Source organism: Anabrus simplex, chromosome 4, assembly GCF_040414725.1.
Source record: "Anabrus simplex isolate iqAnaSimp1 chromosome 4, ASM4041472v1, whole genome shotgun sequence".
NCBI lineage: Eukaryota > Metazoa > Arthropoda > Insecta > Orthoptera > Tettigoniidae > Anabrus > Anabrus simplex.
Genome location: NC_090268.1, coordinates 71755713 through 71779078, shown reverse-complemented (window position 1 = coordinate 71779078; position 23366 = coordinate 71755713). Strand labels below are relative to the sequence as shown.

Sequence of the window (23366 nt, the reverse complement as noted above, 5' to 3'; positions counted from 1 at the left end):
CCACTTATGGGGGAGGGGGTGAAAAGAAGTGAAGGAGTTGAATTCGTTTTATGAGGATACATATATCTCAAAAACTGAAGGTGTCACAGGCGTGAAATTTGATGTTTTGAATCTTGTTTAAAAATAAACACGTTGTCGGAAAAATGCACTTAAGGGAGTTAAAATAATTGAAAACAGCGGGTGATTTTTAAAAATGAGTATATCTCATAAAATTAACATGCTACAGACGTGAATATTGGTATTCGGAATCTCCTTTAAAAATGAAGAAATACGTATGTTTTCTTTTCTGAAAATTGTGGGTGGGGGAGGGGGTGTGAATGTAAGTGAGGAAGGAGTTGAATTCTGATTATAAGAATACTTATATCTCAAAAACTGAAGATTTTAAAATTGTAAAATACTTTCCAGTCTGTCAGACACACAGAAATTTCAAATGCAAATGAAAACACTATAAGCATACCTGTAAAAATCACATATTATATAGGCTACAAAGTCTGACATGTTTCGTTAAAACGCTGGAAAATGTGATTTCGTTTTAACAAAGACATACTTTAAAAATGGTATTTAGAATCTCCCTTAAGAATGAAGGAACACGCATTTCTTGTTTTCGGAAAATCCACTGAAGGGGGAGAAAAAATTTGAGAAAGCGGGTGAATTTTTAAATTGAGTATGTCTACAGTATATCTAATAAACTTAACATGTTACAGATGTGGATATTGGTATTTGGAATATCCTTTAAAAATAAAGAAACACATATTTTTGTTTTCGGAAAGTCCACTTAATCGGGGATGGGATGAATAGAAGTGAGGGAGTTGAATTATTTTTATGAGGATATTTATATCTCAAAACCTGAAGTTGTTACAGACTTGGAAATAGGTATTTGGAATCTCCTTTTGGAATTAAAGAAACGCGTATTTATTTTGTTTTCGACTTGAGAGAGGACTTTTTCTAAAATGTAGAGTTCCATGTCGCATATTCCAGGGATAGCTCTGCCAGTAGCCTGGTCATCTTAGCCCCAAAAGGCAATACCACAAACGTGGTTTACAAAGAGGTTCTGGGGTAAATGAATCTCAAATTTTCAGTGAGATTTTATACTTTATAGAATTTTGGATAATGTCCTAGTGCAGTATCGAGGAAGGAATACTTTTATCAAATTACGAAATCCACGCGAGCGAAGCCGTGGGTAACAGCTAGTATGATATAAATTTCAAACAACACCTAGAGGTGATTCAGAAGTTGACAACTCTACTTTAGCACTATGGTGACTAATTCACCTCGTACAGAAGTGGGAATGTGATGTATTTTCAAAATTCCTCAAACAAACGAGGTATAGCACCTCGTGTTCCTATCAGTAGACCTATTACATCAACGCATTTGAGCACTGTTGTGCTTTGAAATAATTAATAGTAGGTTCGTAGATAGCTTTCTATTCTTTAACCACATCCTCAGCTTGTTGAAGACAAAAAAATGATCCATAGCTAAGAAAAACATATTATAACTTGAAATAATTATTACTACTCGTTTAGAACACGCTAAGGTATCTTTAGGACAGTAGGAGAGAAGTTCAACAATTGTGAGATAAACCTGCTCAAAAATTCAACAACAAATTTCACTCGTCACACATTTTGTGAATACTTTGTAGTGCATTAAACAAAACATTAACCATACCGTCGCCAGCTCTGATAGGTTTTTTCCATAGTTTCTATTTTTAAACCAGGAAAATCCTGGGGAAATATTATCTTAATTAAGGTTACGGCCGCCCCCTTTCCGGGTCTAGCCTTTTCCTGCAGCAGCGACACGGGAAATCTATCAGTGGTAGTGCGACGATTAACCACTACCAAAAAGAAAAGAAACGGTAACTAAAGGCTGGCCTAAATTGGTGACTGTGTTAATTCAAAGAAATTGTTGTAAATGAACTCATGTTCATAAACAAAAGAACACCTTGAAAGACTAGAGATACACAGGACATGTTCATTAAAAAGTTCTGTAACGATCACTCACCTATTTTCGGCTGCCGTCATTTGGAACTCCACCTATTTTCATATACTCGCCGCTACTTTATTCATCTAACCGGCCTTGGACTTTCACTGCTGCCTCGCCGTGCATCCGTCCTGCTGAATTGTTCACTACACACTGAGTCGCCACTGGATTACGTCACCCGCTGCGTCAGTGTTCGATATTTCTCGACGTTTTGTGTGCTTTTCTCCTGAACTTTCTGCAGCGGTATAAGGGCTTCCCCCTCATACTCGGTCTTCAGTCCAGCGCTGACACCGAGTGTGGTTGGAGGGTCGTCTGAGGACTACCCAGTATTTGCTGGGAAGCTCCACTTCTTTTATTTGCTGTATTGGGTGAGCAACAGAGTATTTATTTTATAATTACCACTATTATTCTTCTCCTGTGGATTTTGGAGTTATCTTTATTGCTGTGGCCGGTTTTCTTTTAAGCTTGATGTGAGTGATATTTCTCGTTAACAAATGAACATCGAGTAATATGCAATTTCAAGAGTTAGTGAGTGATTGAACTTGTGGCCTGGACGGTACAATTTATTACATAAAACTGTTCCTGCATTTGGCAACGTTTAAACTCAGGCGACTCCCATTATTGTGATCCCCGTCCTTGGTCTTTCCCGTGCCTTTCTTCTCCCTTTGTTTACCTTTTTGGAAATCTGTGTCAATATTCTCCGAGGCTTATAGATTACCATGTTCATTTGATTAGTCACACATTATAACTTGTAAATGGTCTAGGGATTCTATTATAATGTACGTCATTCACGATGAGCGTTTTCTTTTATGTGCCAGATTACAAAATTTTGAGTTGTAAATTTGAAATTGATTTCCTTGTAGAAACAATATACTGTTTTGATTAACCTTTCTTCTTATTATTATTACATTCACCAACCTCCAATTTGTCCCAGCCCTTTTCTCCTTGAACGTCTTGTCAATGAATCTTAATCAACTACTACGTTGTTGCTTTGTTTTTCTACGAATTGATAAATGTGTTTCTTTCTACATCCCCAACACGTAACAGTTCTGCAGAAACGATTAGCATTTCAGTCACTTAGGTTCAGTATGTGTACTGTTGCATAGTACGCACTGGGTCCTCCATGGGCACTGATAATGGCGAATGGCGTCCTAAGGTATAGCCATCCATGCTACATTCACCTGGCTGCACAGTTCATCTTTGGTAGTTGGCATTGGGTCACAATGCTGCACCCGTCGTTTCACCATATCCCACACATTTTCGATTGGCGAAGTGTCCGCTGATTGGACGGGCCAGGGCAACAGTCTGACATCCTGTGACAACAAGAAGGAACGTATTCGTGCAGCAACGTCTGGTCGCGCATTGTCCTGCTGAAATTTGGCGTCTGGGGTGTCACACAGAAAGGGTATGGCTACGGGTTGCAGAATGTCATTCACGTAGGTCAAACTGGTCGCAGTGCTCTGGACACGCACCAACTGTGATTTTTCGTTCTCCACACCATAAGGGTTTGAGTTAGCGCTGTATATCTTGTGCGAATGCAGTCATGGTAATACCTCTCCCCCTCCATGTGGCGAACCAAAATGTGGCCATCATTTCCAAACAAACAGAACCTGGATTCGTCCGAAAACGCTATCTGCTGCCATTCCTGTCCCTAATGACGTCGTTCCGTACACTGGTGCAGTCTAGCATGTTTATGCACATTAGTCAAAGGTAGGCCGAGAAATGGACGACGCGCCGGTAATCCAGACCGTAATAAACGGCGACGGACTGTCACTCCTGATAGTGTACGATGTGATACACTGTTCCACTGTTGCGCCAGAGCCGAGGAGGACGCAGATCTGTCCTGCAATGCCATTCGAATAAGGTGTCGATCTTATCGGGGGGTGGTCTGTGTTGTGCGACCAGACCCATCTCGTCGTATTCTACGGCATTTTATGAACCATTCTGTACAAACCCGTTGCACTGCCGACACACTTCGTCCCACACGAGCAGCAATTTCCTGGATGGATGCATCACGTTCTCTCATGCCAATAATGTGACCTCTTTCAAACTCACTCATTTGACAATACGGTTCTCGCATATGTCTGCGAGGCATTCTTCACATCTGCTCAGGTCACAATGATCCCTTACCTTCGGTTTATAGCGACAACGAGAGCCGCAGGCTCATTTTACCAGACGGTGGTGAAGCGCCGAGATATCGACGTGGACCTTGAACCTGGAGGCCGACAATTTTCAAATTTCTTCAGAACATACTAATGCATAAGTGCTGTGAATATGAACTTCCTCTCTTGAGTCTTTCAAGGTGTTCTGGTTTTTATGAACATGAGTGTATTTCTGATCAAACCAAATGATAAAACTTTAACAAAGTAAGAAAATGCGATATTATACACTGGCGGTAAAAGAATATCAAAACAACAAGAAGGGGTTGTGCTAGATTAACGAACTTGGTAGGCGTGTTCATACATCTAAAATATCACGTTGATTCAAATTTCCCACAAATCGCATTAGCATAGCACTGGTAGTGGCCCCATGACGTTGCACATTGGACATCAGGTTTGCTTTAAATGCGGGATGTACTGTGCGAGAGTACCTGTGAGATTGTACGGAGTGACTTTGAGTGGTTAAAGAATGCCTTTACGACGTCGAAGAGATCAGTATCAACTGCTCACTGCCGTTGAACGAAGCCATATAATAGGGCTACGTGAAGGTAGATTTTCCTTCCGCACTATTACAGAACGACTTGGCAGGAATGTCTCCAGTGTGCACACGCGCTGGCAGCAGTGGTCACGGGAAGGTACGCTCGCAAGAAGACCAGTGTCTCCGAAGGTCCCCGTGGCACCACCGAGAGGCAGGACCGCCGTATTCAGCATATGGATGCGGCGGAGCGGACTGCATCTGCAGCAGCAATTCGAGTGGCAGTTGGCACCACAGTGACGCAACGAACTATCCGAAATCGGTTACTTGATGATGATGATGATGCTTGTTGTTTAAAGGGGCCTAACATCGAGGTCATCGGCCCCTAATGGTACGAAATGAAATGACAAAAAAAAATCAAAATCATCCACTGTCCAAAATAAATACTCGTCATGAAGAAGGAATGGATGGACTTGAACCAAAAACAAAAAACCAACAAAAAACGAGCAAACAAAAAAGAAGTGGATTCAACTCAAAAAAAGATCATAAATACTTCATTACTGACCAAGGGCCCACTCATGAAGCACAATCCTGAATCGATGATGCTTGATGTCTAAAGGGGTTCAAAATCCATGTCTAAGGCCCCTCAGAATGGCATATGTCGCGAATAAAGTAGAACCATGGTATATCTCAAGCTGCGGTACTAATCAAAGGTAGCGTAAACTCACGGTGTTCCAAACATTAAGGTACTACTCACAAGTATTGTACATCGTAAAGGTAACGCAGACCTATGGTGTTTCTCACACATTGGCGCCACTCATAGCCAACGCAAACCGATGAGGTTCCTCACCTAGGTGTACTAATCACGGGCGCCGGTATTCCCGTGGTGTTCCTACAGAGTGGGTACTAATCAGTAGCAACGCAGACCTACGGTGTCGCTCGTATAGTGGTACAACTCACAGGCTACGCCCAGACCTGTGGTGTTGCACACACGGGCACGACTCACGGGTACTGGAAACCTACACTGAACCCCACTCGAGTGCTACGAATCACAAAAATATGGAGTACCTAACAGAGTGGTACTACTCGCAAGTAAAAGCGACCGATGGTGTTCCGCGCGTGATGGTACTAATCAAAAGTAGTTTCATGGTTTTAATCCAATCATCCCTTGGTCGCCCCTTTTAGTCGCCTCTCACGACAGGCAGGGGATACCGTGGGTGTATTATTCGTCTGCCTCCCCTACCCACAGGGGGTATGTGTTTGGTCCGCGAGAGGTATTTTATTTCCCTCAAGTCCGCCGGCAAGCCGGTTAGGACCCTCCTATCCGCCACCTGGGACGCGCCACGTGGGAGTATCACCTCTTCCCCCGCTACGCCTGCGTAGTAGGTTCGTGGTCGGTTACTTGAATGACGACTCCGAGCCAGACGCCCTGCGGCGTGCATCCCACTTACCCCAAACCACCGCCGTCTGCGACATCCGTGGTGACACCCGTCAAGCGAGAGCTCATTGGTGGATGGAGTGGAGGTCCGTTGTGTTTTCTGCTGAAAGCCGATTCTGCTTTGGTGCCAGTGATGGCTGTGTGCTGGTTAGAAGGAGACTAGGTGAGCGCCTACATTCCACCTGTCTGCGGTATCGACACACTGGACCTACACGGGGAGTTGGGGTCAGGGGAGCAATTTCCTATGACAGCATGAGCACTCTCGTGGTTATCCGACACACCGTGACTGTTGATGTTGTGCGCTCGTCTGGTGATTCGACCTAATGTGCTGCCATTCATGAACAGCATTCCAGGGGGTGTTTTCCAACAGGATAATGCATGCTCCCATGCCGCTGTTGTAACCCCTACAGAGTGTCGACATGTTGCACTGGCCTGCTCAATACTCCGATCTGTTCCCAATTGAGTACGTATGGGACGCCATTGGACGTCAACTCCAGCGTCATCCACAACCGGCATTAACCGTCCCTGTATTAACCGACAAGTGCAGCAAGCATAGAACTTAATCCCACAAGACCACCTGTGGGTGGGGTACGCAGCAGACGAAGTATACACGCACGGCATCCCCTGCCTGTCGTAAGAGGCGACTAAAAGGAGACCCAGGGGCTCTCAACTTGGAAGCGTGGGTTGGCGACCACGGAGCCCTTAGCTGAGTCCTGGTAATGCTTCCACTTACTTGTGGCAGGCTCCTCAATTTCATCTATCCTTGGTCAACTCTTGTTCTTCTCCGACCCCGATGGTATTAGAGCATTCGAGGCCTAAGGAGTCTTTCATTTTCACGCCCTTCGTGGCCCTTGCCTCTCTTCGTCCGTTACTTCATGCTTCGAAGTGACTGATCCCTTCTTTCTTCTTTTTTCTTTCTCTCTACCCCTTGTGGGTGGGGGGCGCAGATGAAGAATACACCTACGGTATCCCCTTCCAGTTGTAAGAGGCGACTAAACGAGGCGACAAAGGGATGTTTGTATTAGAACCATGAAATTACTTGTGATTTGTACCATCACGCGGGGAACAGCATAGGTCGCCTTTACTTACGAGTAGTACCACTGTGTTAGTTATACAATAGGTTTGTGATTAGTAGCAGCAGAGAGTGGTTCACTGTGGGTTTCCAGTACCCGTGATTAGTACCCTTGTGAGAAACACCACGGGTCTGGGCATTGCCCGTGATTAGTACACCTAGGTGAGGAACACTATGGGTTTGCATTGCCTATGAGTGTCGCCCATTATGTGAGAAACACCATAGGTCTGCGTTACTCTTGTGCTACGTACAATACTCGTGAGTAGTACCATAATGTGTGGAAAACCCTAAGTCTACGCTACTTTTGATTAGTACCCCAAAATGACAAATACCATGGTTCTACTTTACTAGCGATAAGTACCATTATGAGGGGCCGTTGACCTGGATTTTGGACCCCTTTAGACAACAAGCACCCTCGATTCAAGATTGTAGTTTTTTTTTTGCTAGTTGTTTTACGTCGCACCGACACAGATAGGTCTTACGGGCGACGATGGGACAGGAAAGGGCTAGGAGTGGGAAGGAAGCGGCCGTGGCCTTAATTAAGGTACAGCCCCAACATTTGCTTGGTGTGAAAATGGGAAACCACGGAAAACCATTTTCAGGGCTGCCGACAGTGGGGTTCGAAACTACTACCTCCCGAATACTGGATACTGACCGCATTTAAGCGACTGCAGCTATCGAGCTCGGTAGGATTGTACTTTAGAAGCAGTCCCTTGGTCAGTAATTATATTTTTATGACAGTTTCTGGGTCGGATCCACTGATTTAAAAAAATATCCATCCATTCATGATTCATCATCGTCCGACTCGTTGGCTGAATGGTCAGTGTACTGGCCTTCCGTTCAGAGGGTCCCGGGTTCGATTCCCGGCCGGGTCGGGAATTTTAACCTTCATTGGTTAATTCCAATGACCCGGGGGCTGGGTGTTTGTACTGTCTCCAACATCCCTGCAACACACACACCACACATAACACTATCCTCCACCCCACCACAATAACACGCAGTTGCCTACACATGGCAGATGCCGCTCACGCTCATCGGAGGGTCTGCCTTTCAAAGGCTGCACTCGGCTAGAAATAGCCACACGAAATTATTATTATTATTATTATTATTATTATTATTATTATTATTATTATTGATCGCGTTTTTTATTCTCGTCAGTGGATGATTTTGAACTTTTAAATTGTCATTTCATTTCGTCTCATATCGTACCATTAGTGGTGATGACCTAGATGTTAGGCCCCTTTAAAAAACAAGTATCACCATCATCAACATCCCACAAGCTGAAATCCGGCATCTGTACGATCCAGGGCATGCACGTTTGCATGCCTGCATTCAAAAGTCAGGCGATACACCGGTTATTTATGGATCAGTATAGCACATTTGCGATGGCTTTTCTCGCACCGATATTAACCTGTAGTCTTGTACCTTTAATCAATTAAATATGTTACCTCGACAAGTATATTGCCAAAATTTACGTATTTTACATTCCTTATTTCCTTATATTTTTTTATATATAATTATATATAATTGTAAGATTCTCAAATCATTCAGAATTGTTCATTTAAGTAAAACTGTCTGTAATATACATTGTAGTTCAAGTAATAATTATATAGTACTCTACATGTAACAACACTTTTCTTTTAGAAATAATGAAATTCCCGTGGGAAATTTTATAATTTGGAAAGCTGGTTCAGGTTTTCCTCGCTGTTACGTTCCTACGGTAAAATACAAGAATCTTTAAGTCTTAGGCATTTCTTTCTTACCCTTGTGGGTTGCAGCATATGATACATCCACGGTACTCTTTGCTTGTTGTAAGAGGCGATGGGGACTCCTGGGGGCTATCGACTTGGGATAATGGATTGGCGACCGTGGGCTCCCTAGCTGAATCTCGCATTGCTTATACTTACTTGTATCTGGTTCAGCACTATCATATTTCGCATCTGACTTCCCTAGGTGAACTATTTTCATCTTCTACCTTCGACGGTATTAAGTTGTCGTGGCATAGGGATTCGTCCGTGGCCTTTATTTTTCTTTCGCCGACAGTCTTTTCTTTTTTTCTCCTGCGATTAGAGTTGAAATAGGATTGTTATCTGGCACTACCCTCAATATAATCACGAGCATGACGACCTATTTATCTGTCCATCTGTCCATCTGTCTATCATCAAGAACGTTGATTTGGCAGCCTTTTTAGAAGGTCAAATGTCATCATTCGCCAACTTCAGAATGCGAGGAATTTCTTACGGAAAATCCACAGCTATTTCCAGTCATTCGACCGGGTCAGGAATGGAATGAATCAAGCCCCCATCTAGTGTCGAGGATAGGAATTGTGCCGACTGCTAAAGCCTGTCGCACTCGTCTGGGGGTAATGATTAATGACTGACAGATGAAATGATATTGGAGAGTGTTTGGAATGAAAGATGACAGGGAATCCGGAGTACCCGGAGAAAAACCTGTCCCACTTCCGCTTTGTCCAGCACAAATCTCACATGGAGTGATCGGGATTTGAACCACGGAACCCAGCAGTGAGAGGTCAGCGAGAGGCACAAGGCATTTCTTACTATTTCTTCTTAATCTTTTACGGCTTAGGAGCATTGAAAAATCTGCACTTCAGCCAGTTTTGATAGTAGTTCCTTGCATTGCAAAGTAAAATTCTTATACATGGTACATAAGTGATCTATCTCAGTGTCGCGTGAAATATAACGTAGTTCTTCAGGGCGGACTTGAATCTCTTCTGCTTATCTTCTACATAGTTCAAGGAAAATATTCTTTGAACAAAGTTCTATAACTTCGCAGTTCCTTTAATTATTCTCAGCTTATTTGAAAGGGGGATGGCCTACCAATCCTGTTTCTAATGGCACATAGCCAAATGTCTCACCTGGGAACGAATATTACTGGCTGGAGCCTTGAAAGGCAACGAGCGCAATGTGACCGCCTCCATGGCAGCACTATCAGCTAACTCGTTTCCCGCTACACCCATGTGGCTTTGGAGACACACAAACATAACGCTGGTGCTAATCCTCTACAATCCGGCCAGCAGGTCTTGGATGCGCTGCACCAGAGTGTGCTGCGGTAAACATACATCGATAGACTGTAACGAACTCAAGGAGTCAGTGCACAGCAGAAAGTGCTGATATTCGCTAGACAGCGCGTACCGCAGAGCATCAGGGATTATATAGAGCTTTGCTGTATACACGCTAGAGTAGATGTGTTTCTCCTCCGTTTTCCTTGGCAGAGAGGTCGTGTACTATAGTTCCGTCTCGTGTTATTCTGATGATGTTACTCGCTTAGCGTAACCCGGGGGGACATATATAAGGTACCTTAAGGTTAAACTTAGGGACATGAACAACATTGGGGACAGCAATCATTGTCACCCCATCAGCACATCATTAAGAATCTCTGCGAGCGCCCAGATGGATTTCTCCTTCCCACACGCCAGCGGAGGACGCTAAACAGCGTTGGGACTGGTAAAGTTAGATGTGGGCTTACCTTGTTCGAATGGGAATGGACAACTTCACCACAATGTGAGTGTGGAGAAGAGGAGCAGACAGTCGACCATACTACATTTGAGTGTCCTTTACACTGTTGCAGAGGTTCTACAGAGGATTTACAGTGTCTTAGGCGAAGTTCTTCTTTGGCTCTCCAATATTGGTATGGAGCTTTCGTTGTGAACTTCAGATGGTGGTGGTGGTAATTGTTTTGAGAGGAAATATAACTAGGCAACCAACCTCAATATAACACTAATCGGAGAGAAAAAAGTAGAAGGGATCCGACACTTCGACAAAAGAAAGTATCTGCCGAAGGAAGACAAGGGCTATGAAGGGCATGAAAATGAAAGACACCCTAGGCCTCGAGTGCTCTAATACCGTCCGAGTCAGAAAAGAACAAGAGTTGACCAAGGGAGGTCGGATAGGATAGATTAAAATGAAGAGTCTAGCACAAGTAAGTGGAAGCAATGCTAGGACTCTGCTGAGGGCCCCGTGGTCGCCAATCCACGCTCCAAAGTTCGGAGCCCATGGGTCCCCTTTTAGTCGCCTCTTACGGCAGACAGGGGCTACCGTGAATATTATTCTACCGCCCCCACCCAGAGGGGGATGAACTTCAGATGGTTGTTACACATATTGCATATAGTACTGTATTCATAACACGTTCAATAATAATAATAATAGTATTAATAAAATAGATGTGTAAGGAAAGAACTATACTGGTGTTGATGTATACTGCAAATTACAAATAAGAAAACGCTAGAATATGACGTTCATTCTGTGTGTTTCAGCGACGTTCGATCAACGAGATGGGCATCCATTGGAACTGCTATTCGTTTCGGATGGAACAGGATCCGGACGAGGTTTCAGAGCGCGCTACCAGCAAATTCCGTGCCTCTCAGCACCGATCCAACCAGAAAATACTCCCCAGTCTTGTCAACATACCATTCGTCAGTGGCAATTCAGTGTGTCCAGTGCAGACCTTGGACCGTGTATGAAACGCTGTACTTACAAAATCATCCGAGCTGCTACAGTATGGAATATTATTTATTCTTTACAGTATTATAGAAATAGATTTAACTTTTACTCTTAGAAACAATAAACTGTTCTATTACTTCGATCACTTAGTAAATAGCAGGTTATACAGAGTGTTCTTGAAACCGGTTCCAATAGTTATTTAGAGAGGAGATAGCACGCAGTCATTCAAGCGAAAAGGTCCTATAGACATTGGCCATAAATTACTGCATATGATGGGGCACGGGCCCATTGTCATCGTAGGGTTAGGTGACACGTAACACGAGTCTTCCATGAGCGATGGATTGGTCAGAGAAGGCCAATACCTTGGCCTACTCGTTCGCCTGAAGTTAACCCTTTACATTTTAGGCTTTGTGGACATGTAAAGACCATGGTATATGCCGCCCCATAAATTATGTGTATACACTACGAGAACCCGTGTCCAATGCCTCTGATGCAATCCGGCAACAGCTAGCGGTGTTCAAATGAATGCGTGATTCCATGCGACGTAGGGTGGAAGGCTGGATTGCAATGAACGGCGATCACATCGAGCATATCGTCGCTGCCTGGACAAAACCTCCTATGTGAAATATTTTAGCTTAGAACTTTGGCCGATAAGGTTCTGTCATCTAAGGTGCAATATTGTGTGTATATTGTCAAGGTTGATGATGATGATGCTTGTTGTTTTAAGGGGCCTAAAATCGAGATCATCGGCCCCTAATGGTACGAAATGAAATAACAAAAATTTCAAAGGCATCCACTGACCAAAATAAATAAAAATGTCATGAAAAATGAATGGATGGACATGAACCCAAAAAATAACAATAAACAAACAAGTAACAATGATGATGATGATGCTTGTTGTTTAAAGGGGCCTAACATCGAAGGTCATCGGCCCCTAATGGAATGTGATAAACGACATGAGAGATGATGATAAAATTTTAAAAAACATATCCACTGACTAGAGTTTAAAAATGATGGAGAAAAATGAGGGTGAGATTAAAACAATCAGTGGATCTAATACGCAATGCCTTATTTCTAATAAAACAAGAGAAATTACAGGAAAACAAAAGAATAAGGCATTGCCTGGTAGTACATAATTTACGAGAGACGTCAAAATAACACATTAAAATAAGCAAAACAAACTAAAATTAAGTCAATAGGATAAAAGCGAAAGTGACACAAAACACACTAGGACAAAGGACAGCATTACACACGAGAAAACAGTCCACTATCCCTCATAAAGCGGATGACGAGGTCTGCTGACTGCTCGTCATCACGCAAGATAAGGGAGATAGTACTCGGAAGGTTAAGACTACGGCGCAGATCGACCAGGTCCACACACTCCGTAAGGATGTGCACCACGGTAAGGTGGTCGCCGCAGGTACACACCGGAGGGGGTTCTCCTTTCAAAAGATGCGAGTGAGTCAAGATACCGTGGCCGATCCGAAGACGACATAATACCACGGCTTCCCTCCGCGAAGCCCGAAGGGAAGTCCTCCATACCTTCGTTGTTCCTTTTATCGCTCTCAGCTTATTGGGAAGTGGAATGGCCTGCCACTCCATCTCCCAATGGGACATAACAAGATGTCTCAGCTGGGAGCGAATATCACTTACTGGAACCTGGAAAGGCAACGTGGGCAGTGTAACTGCCTCCTTGGCAGCCTGATCTACTAACTCGTTTCCCTCTATGCCCATGTGGCTTGGGAGCCACAGAAATGTGATTCTGGTGCCAGCATCCCAACACCCGGCCAGCAGGTCCTGGATTAGCTGCACCAGAGGGTGCCGAGGGAAACAGGTATCTATAGACTGGAGCGAACTCAAGGAGTCGGTACACAGAAGAAAGTGTCGGCGCTCATTGTACAGTGCGTACCGCAGAGCCTCATAGATAGCATAGAGCTCTGCTGTGTACACACTACAGGTTGCCGGAAGAGCAAAAAGGAACCTATCATTGTTAACAACGAACGCACAGCCCACCTTCGTATCTGACCTTGAACCATCCGTGTAGACGACGACTGAACCTGGATAGCGGCCAACAACGGACAGGAAGAGCCTCCGATAAATCGAAGGGTCCGTGTTTTCCTTTGGACCAGTGTGCAGATCCAGGATTACTTCAGGTCGTCGTACGACCCACGGAGGTACCCCACTTGGTTGTCTGACAAGGCAAGGAACCGAAGGTACGTCAAACAATTCGGAAATGTTATCCAAGCGTATCCCAACCGGCCGCGTCGCTCGAGGACGAGCAGCGTACAGCAAACGGTTGCCATTGTTGAACACGCAAGGATAGCTTGGATGAAGTGGCATCTGTCGCAAATTTGCAGCATATGTAAGTAGAAGTTGCTGGCGCCTCAGGTGTAAAGGCGGCACACCAGACTCAGCGAGCAGGCTAGCGATGGGGCTTGTACGAAAAGCTCCCGTCGCCAACCTAACCCCGCTGTGGTGGATACTGTTCAGCTTCGCAAGAACGCTTGGTCTTGCGGAGCCATATGCTGTACTGCCGTAGTCTAACCGGGATAAAATGTGTGCCCGATAGAATCGCAGGAGCACCGCGCGGTCAGCCCCCCAAGAAGTGCTGCTAAGAAACTTAAGGATATTAAGCTTCCTAGTGCATTGCACTTTTAACTGCCGCACGTGTGGCTCCCACGATAATTTACTGTCAAAAAGGAGCCCAAGAAATCGGTAGGTGTCAACAACTGGAAGAACGACATTACCTAGATAAAGCTCAGGATGAGGGTGAAGTGTACGTTGACGACAAAAGTGGACAACGGAGGTCTTTGCGGCAGAAAACCGAAAGCCATGTTCTAAGGTCCACTTCTCCACCCTCCTAATAGCTTGCTGTAACTGTCGCTCTGCGACTGCCATACTGCACGAGCTATAGTGCAGAGCAAAATCATCCACATATAGGGACGGTATGACGGCTGGACCAGCAGCCGCGACAATACCGTTTATGATATAGATGTTGATTCCCATAGGGAATCTGAAATATTTGTCCTGAATGAGCAAATTTATAATACCAATATAAATGGTCCGTTATTGGACATTATAAATTTTCCAGCTAGCTCATTCTTGGTTGCCAGCGTTTCGCCCTCGTGTGCTAGGGTGGGCTCATCAGTTGGTACCTAGCACACCTACCAATACGCTGGCTAGTGCATACCGTGGAGGCCACTGCGTAGGCTAACTGGAGCCACCGGCAGTGCCAATGCACTAAGAGACTTTGTCTCATCACTAAAAATTGATGCCTGCTTGGCCATCAGATGATATAGATGTTGATTCCCATAGGGAATCTGAAATATTTGTCCTGAATGAGCAAATTTATAATACCAATATAAATGGTCCGTTATTGGACATTATAAATTTTCCACCTAGCTCATTCTTGGTTGCCAGCGTTTCGCCCTCGTGTGCTAGGGTGGGCTCATCAGTTGGTACCTAGCACACCTACCAATACGCTGGCTAGTGCATACCGTGGAGGCCACTGCGTAGGCTAACTGGAGCCACCGGCAGTGCCAATGCACTAAGAGACTTTGTCTCATCACTAAAAATTGATGCCTGCTTGGCCATCAGATGATATAGATGTTGATTCCCATAGGGAATCTGAAATATTTGTCCTGAATGAGCAAATTTATAATACCAATATAAATGGTCCGTTATTGGACATTATAAATTTTCCAGCTAGCTCATTCTTGGTTGCCAGCACACGAGGGCACACAAAGTCTCTTAGTGCATTGGCACTGCCGGTGGCTCCAGTTAGCCTACGCAGTGGCCTCCACGGTATGCACTAGCCAGCGTATTGGTAGGTGTGCTAGGTACCAACTGATGAGCCCACCCTAGCACACGAGGGCGAAACGCTGGCAACCAAGAATGAGCTAGCTGGAAAATTTATAATGTCCAATAACGGACCATTTATATTGGTAATACCGTTTATGGCAATCGCGAACAGAGTGACACTAAGAACCGATCCCTGTGGTACTCCATTTTCTTGAACGTGGTATTGCGAATATGTCCTCCCTACTCGGACACGGAATAGACGGAGGGACAAAAAATTCGCAATAAATACCGGCAAGTTACCTCGGAATCTCCATTGATGCAGGACTGAAAGGATGCCATATCGCCAGGTGGTGTCGTAGGCCTTCTCCAAGTCAAAGAAGACAGCTACCAAGTGCTGTTTGCGGAGAAACGCATCCTGGATAGAGCTCTCCAGGCGTACCAAGTGGTCTGTGGTGGATCGAGCGGCTCGAAATCCACATTGGTACTCGGACAAGAGTCCTTGTTTCTCCAGACACCACACGAGTCTGCGATTTACCATCCTCTCAAAGAGCTTACACAGGCAATTTGTAAGACAAATCGGTCTGTAACTTCCTGCATACTTAGGATCTTTGTCAGGCTTGAGGACAGGGATGACTATGCCCTCTCGCCACTGAGACGGAAAATCACCCTCTGTCCAGATTCGGTTGAACACACGAAGGAGATATAGTAAACTATCATCACTAAGGTGTTTCAACATCTGGTTATGGATGTTGTCCGGTCCAGGAGACGTGTCCTTGCAAAGCGCTAATGCGCTGCGGAGTTCCCACTCCGTAAAGGGCACGTTGTAGTCCTCTGAAGCTTGGGTGGCAAAACTAAGGTGATGACGTTCAGCCTCCCGCTTCAGAGGGAGGAAACCAGGATTGTAATTCCCGGAGCCAGAGACATCCGCGAAATGACTAGCGAGATGATTAGCAATCGCGAGGGGATCAGTGGCGACACTGCCTGCAATGGAAATTCCCGGTACAGCAGATGATCCTTGAATACCCGAAAGTCGTCGAAGTTTCGTCCACACTTGAGATGATGGAGTATGCGACGTCATGGACGACATATATCTCTCCCATGAAGCCTTCTTACTTTGTCGAATAAGAACTCGCGCCTTAGCGCGGAGTTTCTTAAATGTTACCAAGTTGGCCACAGTAGGCTGTCGACGGTAACGTTTATGAGCGCGACGGCGTTCTTTGATGGCTGCTGCTATTTCATCGTTCCACCAAGGAACGAGTTTTCGGCGAGGAGCCCCCGAGAAAAACGGAATGGCCTCCTCAGCAGCAGCAAGAATAACTTGGGTGACGTAAGTTATTTCCTCGCCGACGGTCCGCCTGACATCATCGTGAAAGACAGCTAGTGATGTGTACTTTGGCCAATCAGCATGTTTAAGAATCCATCGAGGGGGAGCCTCGACGGGCTTATGTTTCAACAAAGTAAGAATAATGGGAAAATGGTCACTGTCACAGAGATCATCGTGTGCATTCCACCGAAACAGTGGAACCAACGTTCGGCTGCATAGACTTACGTCTATGCGAGAGTATGTGCCGTAACGTACACTAAAGTGAGTTGGTTCCCCTGTGTTCAAAATACATAAATCCAGATCTGTTATAAGTGTTTCCAACTCTCTTCCTCGGGGACAAGGCGTCTCAGAGCCCCATATGGGGTGATGGGCGTTAAAATCGCCCAATAAGAGGAAGGGTGGTGGAAGCTGATCTATAAGATCAGCGACATCATTGATGTTCAGATGCTGGCCGGGTGGAAGATAAACATTACACACTGTTGCTATGACAGGCAGCGAGACGCGAACAGCTACAGCCTCTAGAGGGGTTCGTAATGGAACCTCTTCGCTGTAGCTATCAGAACGTACAAAAATGCCAACGCCTCCGGAAGCCCGGTGAGCATAGTATCGTTCTGTCGAGTATAGTTTGAAATTCCTCAAGACCGTATGATGACCAGGTCTGAAATTGGTCTCCTGAATACAGACTATACTCGCTGCGTACTCACTAATAAGCTGACGTAACTCAGCAAGATGCCTGTAATAACCATTACAATTCCACTGTAACAGTGTCATAGTGTGGACTGTAAAAGGAGTGTTAGGTTATGAGCGAAAAATGCTCGTTAGCCTAAACACTATCTAATTCTACATCCGTAGATGTAGAGGACAGCGCGACATCCATCCCGTCATCAAAAGATGGCAGGGGTGCCGCCCAGAACTTCGACAAATTTCGGGCGCGAGGGGGTCCCCTACGAGGAGAGCGCGCAGGTTTAGGAGCAGGAGTGCCTCCTGGCGCAGACTCATACCCTCCAGATGGGGGGCATGACTTCTCCTTCGCAGGGGAAGGCCGAGAGCGCTCAGAACGGGCGCTCTTCTTCCCCTTCTTTTTTTCAGGTTTAGACGGGCTGGGAGATGGTTTCCCAGCCCTGGTCAACGAAGCCGCCTCCGCCGGCTGGGGCACGACTTTCGTCGACCTCCTAGGGGGGGGGGAGACTTAGTCTTCCCCCCTTGCTGTGCCGGCTGGGAGTTCCCAGCCGGCACAGACTTCTGGTTGGTCGAAGGTGGGGTGGTCCCCCCCTTCGAGCTGTGACTATTTGCGACGTTGCTGGGAGCAGCAACAGTCGCCTTGGGCGCAGCGGTCTGGACAGGTGTCGAGGTCGTAAATGACGAACCTGGAAGACTCGGAGCTATCAAGCTATAGTCGAGTGTTCGGGCAGGTGTATTCATAAAATGAAACTTACGGCGCGCTTCCTGGTAGGAAAGACCATCCAGGGTCTTGATCTCCTGGATCTTCTTCTCACTCAGGTATGTCGGACAATTCCGATCCCGAGGAGAATGAAAACCGGAGCAGTTAGTGCACTTGTATGGAGTTGTGCACTCGTCCGCGCCGTGAGCTACTCGTCCACATGTACCAAATACAGCCTGATTCGAACAGCGAGATACCATATGTCCGAATCGCTGGCATTGATAGCATCGCATAGGAGGCGGGATGTACGGCCTCACATCGCAACGATAAGTGGTTACCTTGACTTTCTCTGGTAACACTGACAACTTGAAAGAGACAATAAAGGCACCAGTGGCAACGTCTTCACCGTTGACCTTGCGCGTAATGCGCCGGACGTGTGTCACGCCACGGTTCTTCATGTCTTCCATCAACTCGTCGTCAGTGTTCAAAATAAGGTCGCGGTGAAAGATGACTCCGCGAACCAGGTTCAAGGACTTATGCTCCTCCACTTTGACGGGGATTTCGCCAAAGTGCTCGCACTTAAGCAACTGATCAGCTTGCAGTGCTGTACGAGTCTTGAGAAGCAAACTACCGTTGCGCATTTTCTTAAGTTCCTCCAGTTCGCCATAGACGCCTTCGATGTGCCGACTAAAAAGGACCGACTTCACCAGCTTAAAATCGTTCCCATCGGTTCTGGTAGCGACCAGAAACCTAGGGAAGCTGGATCCCATTCCTTCACGCTGCGCATGTTCCCAGGGAGTTGAACCTCTCAGGGAAGCAAAAGTTAAAGACTTAGGTGGGCGACCACCTTGAGAGAGCAGACTTCGTTTGGAAGCCATGCCCGATAGCATCCTCCCCGAATGCCACCCACTCCGATCAGGGGTCTCTGTAGCCGAACCAAGCAGCCAAGGCAATACCCACCTGGTCATAGCAGGTACTGCCCGGGGTCCGATGTTGAACGATGCCTAATACGGCATGACTGAGGCAATGAGCACTAAGACTCCCTTCCTCCAGTCACCCGCAATAGCATGTACCCCATAGCGTTTACAGAGCACTAAATATAGAGAAAAAAATAAAAATAATTAATAATAATATGTCCTTCTGGCATTCGGCTGTGCGGGGACCTGCGTTGTCAGGCGGATACCACTGCCCGGGTACATGATACTCCCACCCGCCGCGTCCTGGGTGGTTGCTGGCACGGGCTTTCGAGCGTAGTCGCACACATAGGAGCTCCATCGCCGGGCAGCACGCACATCAAATTTTGAATGGTCTACATCTGACCCTCGGAAAAATAATAAAAAAATAAAGAGGGGACCATGGCCACATGACCCTTTAAGTCGCCTTCTACGACAGGCAGGGATTACCTATGGATGTATTCAGCCTCTCCCATCCACAGGAGGTCCATCACATTATACCAAACCGCAATCCATGTCCGCGCCAAGGTCGCCCCTTTTTGTCGCCTCTTACGACAGGCAGGGGATACCGCGGGTGTATTCTGCATGTGTGTCCCCCACCCGCAGGGGGTAGTGTGTTTGGTCCGCGAGAGGTATTTTATTTCCCTCAAGTCCGCCGGCAAGCCGGTTAGGACCCCCCTATCCGCCACCTGGGACGCGCCACGTGGGAGTATCACCTCTCCCCCTGCTACGCCATCGTAGTAGGTTCGTGGAACAAGTAACAAACAAAACCAGTGGATCCGACTCAAAAACGGTCATAAATAATAGTATTACTGACCAAGGGACCACTTACAAAGCATGGTCCTGAATCGATTATGCTTGATGACTGAAGGAGTCCAAAAACCAGGTCTACGGCCCCTCAGTATGGTACAAGTCGCGAGAAGTAGAACCATGATATTTCTCAAGCTGCGGTACTAATCAAAGGTAGCGTAAACTCACGATGTTCCAAGCAGTAAAGTACTACTCACAAGTATTGTACGTCGTAAAGGTAACGCAGACCTATGGTGTTTCTCACACAATGGCGCCACGCATAGCCAACGCAAACCGATGAGGTTCCTCACCTAGGTGTACTAAGCACGGGCGCCGGCATTCCCGTGGTGTTCCTCACATAGTGGATACTAATCACTGGCAACGCAGACCCACGGTGTCGCTCATATAGTGGTACAACTCACAGGCTACGTCCAGACGCGTGGTGTCGCTCACACGGGTACAACTCACAGGCAACGCCCAGACCTGTGGTGTTGCACACACGGGCACGACTCACGGGTACTGGAAACCCACACTGAACCCCCTCGAGTGCTACGAACCACAAAAATATGGAGTACCTAACAGAGTGGTACTACTCGCAAGTAAAAGCGACCGATGGTGTTCCGCGCGTGATGGTACTAATCAAAAGTAGTTTCATGGTTCTAATCCAAGCATCCCTTGGTCGCCCCTTTTAGTCGCCTCTCACGACAGGCAGGGTATACCGTGGGTGTATTATTCGTCTGCCTCCCCCACCCACAGGGGGTGTGTGTTTGGTCCGCGAGAGGTATTTTATTTCCCTCAAGTCCGCCGGCAAGCCGGTTAGGACCCCCCTATCCGCCACCTGGGACGCGCCACGTGGGAGTATCACCTCTCCCCCTGCTACGCTTGCGTAGTAGGTTCGTGGATATTGTCAAGGCATTCTCGCTCTTCATAATGTATGTGCTGCGGGTCAGTACATCTCCAAACATATTATCACATTGGAGGTTTAGTCCCGGCAACGACGATATGTTGTGAAGAGTAAGTCAAAGACACTGATCGCTGATGATAGTGGTATCGAACCATAACTCCGAAGATACTGGTTTTGCGACCAGTGTTTATACGTTCGTTTGTTGCGCGCTTCACCTCTGTAAATATTGTAACCTTTTTCAAGGCCATCCTCTATACTAGTCTGATTGAAAACTTTTTATCTTATCTCGAATGATACCACTTTTAAGAACAATGCCTCATTTAAACTTATTATATTTTACTTTATGCTTTAAGAATTTTATCGACATAATGCATTGCGAAGTAGAGCCACTGATTTACTTTAAGCGCCGAGTCACGAGAAAATGGGTAAACAGAATTTAATGAAAATCGGTATGTAAAGTCGGAGAATAAGGTACTAGAGTCTACGCTATAAATAATTGTATAAGACGCCCTAATATCACGGAGTCGAAAGGAAACTAAATTGGAAGGCCTACAATAGAAAAAGCTCATAAAATTGATCCACAATAACATTATATTGACCATTGTTTGTTGTGATGTGCTTTGAGTCTTCTGTTGCCACTCATCTCCGATATGTAGGATTACGGACCGAGGATTGTTCTTTAATTTGCCTTACGTCGCACCGACACACATAGATCTTATGGCGACGATGGAGTAGGAAAGGGCTAGGAGTGTGAAGGAAGTGGCTTTGACCTTAATTAAGGTACAGCCCCAGCATTTGCATGGTGTGAAAATAGAAAACCACGGAAAACCATCTTCAAGGCTGCCGACAGTGGGGTTGGACGCTCACAGCCGTGCGCCCGGCCAACTCGCCGGTCGTACCGAGTGCAACAGCCTGCCTGAATATTGTCGGGAAGTAGCTGGGGAGTTAGATAACTTTCTTCTTTAGCATGCATTCAAGCTATTCAATCCGTACTCTGAGGCACTGGTTAGAACGATCAGAGTGCATATTTAACGGAATAAAGGCAGAGGAGTGTTCGCGGCTGTCTGTGGCCTGGTTATTCCAGCTCTGGAACTTTGGACTGTTAGATCGACACCGTAGTACTGTTCGTTAAAAGTGAGAAAATGTGCGGCTTTTCATTTGATAGAGCATTTTCTATGATAACTTGCTTTTAATCGCTACTTTCCTACTGACGTTTTTGTAATGGCCTATGTTGACTTCAGTTACGAAAACCACAAAGCCAGTCTTTCTGAAAATTCGGTAGCGAAGCACGGGTACATCAGCTAGTATAAATTATAACACATACCTGTAAAAGTAGTGTGTATTTAATAGAGTGTACTTTTTTTACAGGTATGTTATAGTGTTGTAATTTACATTCAAATATTGTGTTTGGCAGACTGGATAACTTTTAAGTTACATTTAACTAAGTCAGCACTGGAAAATATGGATTCCTTATTAACGTCTGGATGATTGTAGGTGGTGCACTTCTCTGTTTTCAGAATGTCTGCCAGCTAAAGTTGGCACTACCGCGATTCAATATCCCATGCGGCCAGGGCTACTTGCAAGTGGGTTCGGAGCGTCTCTGTGGGCCACTTCATGGCCGCCAATGTAAGTACTACAAGACACTTCTTTGTGTGAGATGTACCCAGTTACTTACATTTTGACAATGTTGTCAGTGGAATCTGCTTTCTGTTTTCAGTTCACTTCAATTTCTACAGTCCCGAGCTGATTCTTGAGCTTGCTACATCGATTGAAAACGGCCGTGGATTGGAAAATAGTTTTCTTATCCAAGGTAGTCAACTGTGCGACTGTGTTCCCCCATCTCAGTAGTCAGTGTGATACACAAGTAAAAATGCGAAACAAATGTATGTACAAATGGGACATTGTGTTTTATTTATTTATTCAATGAGGAACACAACAGGCTTTCGCCCAATTACAATGTTCACAATATACAGTACAGTACAATTAATATTTACGCTACTAAACATTAACTGGAAAAATGGCAATGCAAAGAATACAATAAACTATCCAAACAATATAAAGTTGGTAATACAATAAAAATATACAGTTACTACATTAATAATTATTTTATATTATTTGACAGAATATTGTATCCAACAGCGTCAGAGAGCATCCAGTGGGACTCTTGTGGACGTAACTGTAATGAATATCTACCTCAGGAATGCACACAAAATAATCAGTCATTGTATAGTTTAGAGTGCGGTACGGAGCTGACTTGTCTGGAAAATGTTTTTTCTATTTGCTTTACGTCGCACCGACACAGATAAGTATTATGGCGACGATGGGATAGGAAAGGCCTAGAAATGGGAAGGATGCGACCGTGGTCTTAATTAAGGTACATCCCCAGCATTTGCCTGGGATACCACGGAAAACCATCTTCAGGGCTGCCGACAATGGGGCTCGAACTCACTACCTCCCGGATGCAAGCTCTGGAAAACTGGCTTGCTGATTATTACCAAATGAAATATCGACAATACAGGACACTTCCGCATTTAACCTTGTTAAAAATGGGAGACAATTTGCGAGTGACGCTCGTAGTGGCGTGACATGGAAACTCGCGCCGAATTCAAATATAAATGGAAATTCGTAAACGG

At 45.5% G+C, this 23366-nt stretch overlaps 1 protein-coding gene across 1 annotated transcript in view; it reads left to right on the top strand.

Moving 5' to 3' along the window:
• LOC136872169 (cubilin) overlaps positions 1–22745 on the top strand; it is a 59972-nt gene extending 37227 nt beyond the window's left edge. Inside the window, exons 5-7 of the mRNA XM_067146007.2 lie at positions 11395–11636; positions 22251–22359; positions 22451–22745. Of these exons, the coding sequence (XP_067002108.2) occupies positions 11395–11636; positions 22251–22359; positions 22451–22581 (482 nt within the window). The 3' untranslated portion in view covers positions 22582–22745. The remainder of the gene's footprint in view (positions 1–11394; positions 11637–22250; positions 22360–22450) is intronic.
• Positions 22746–23366: the final 621 nt, after the last annotated feature.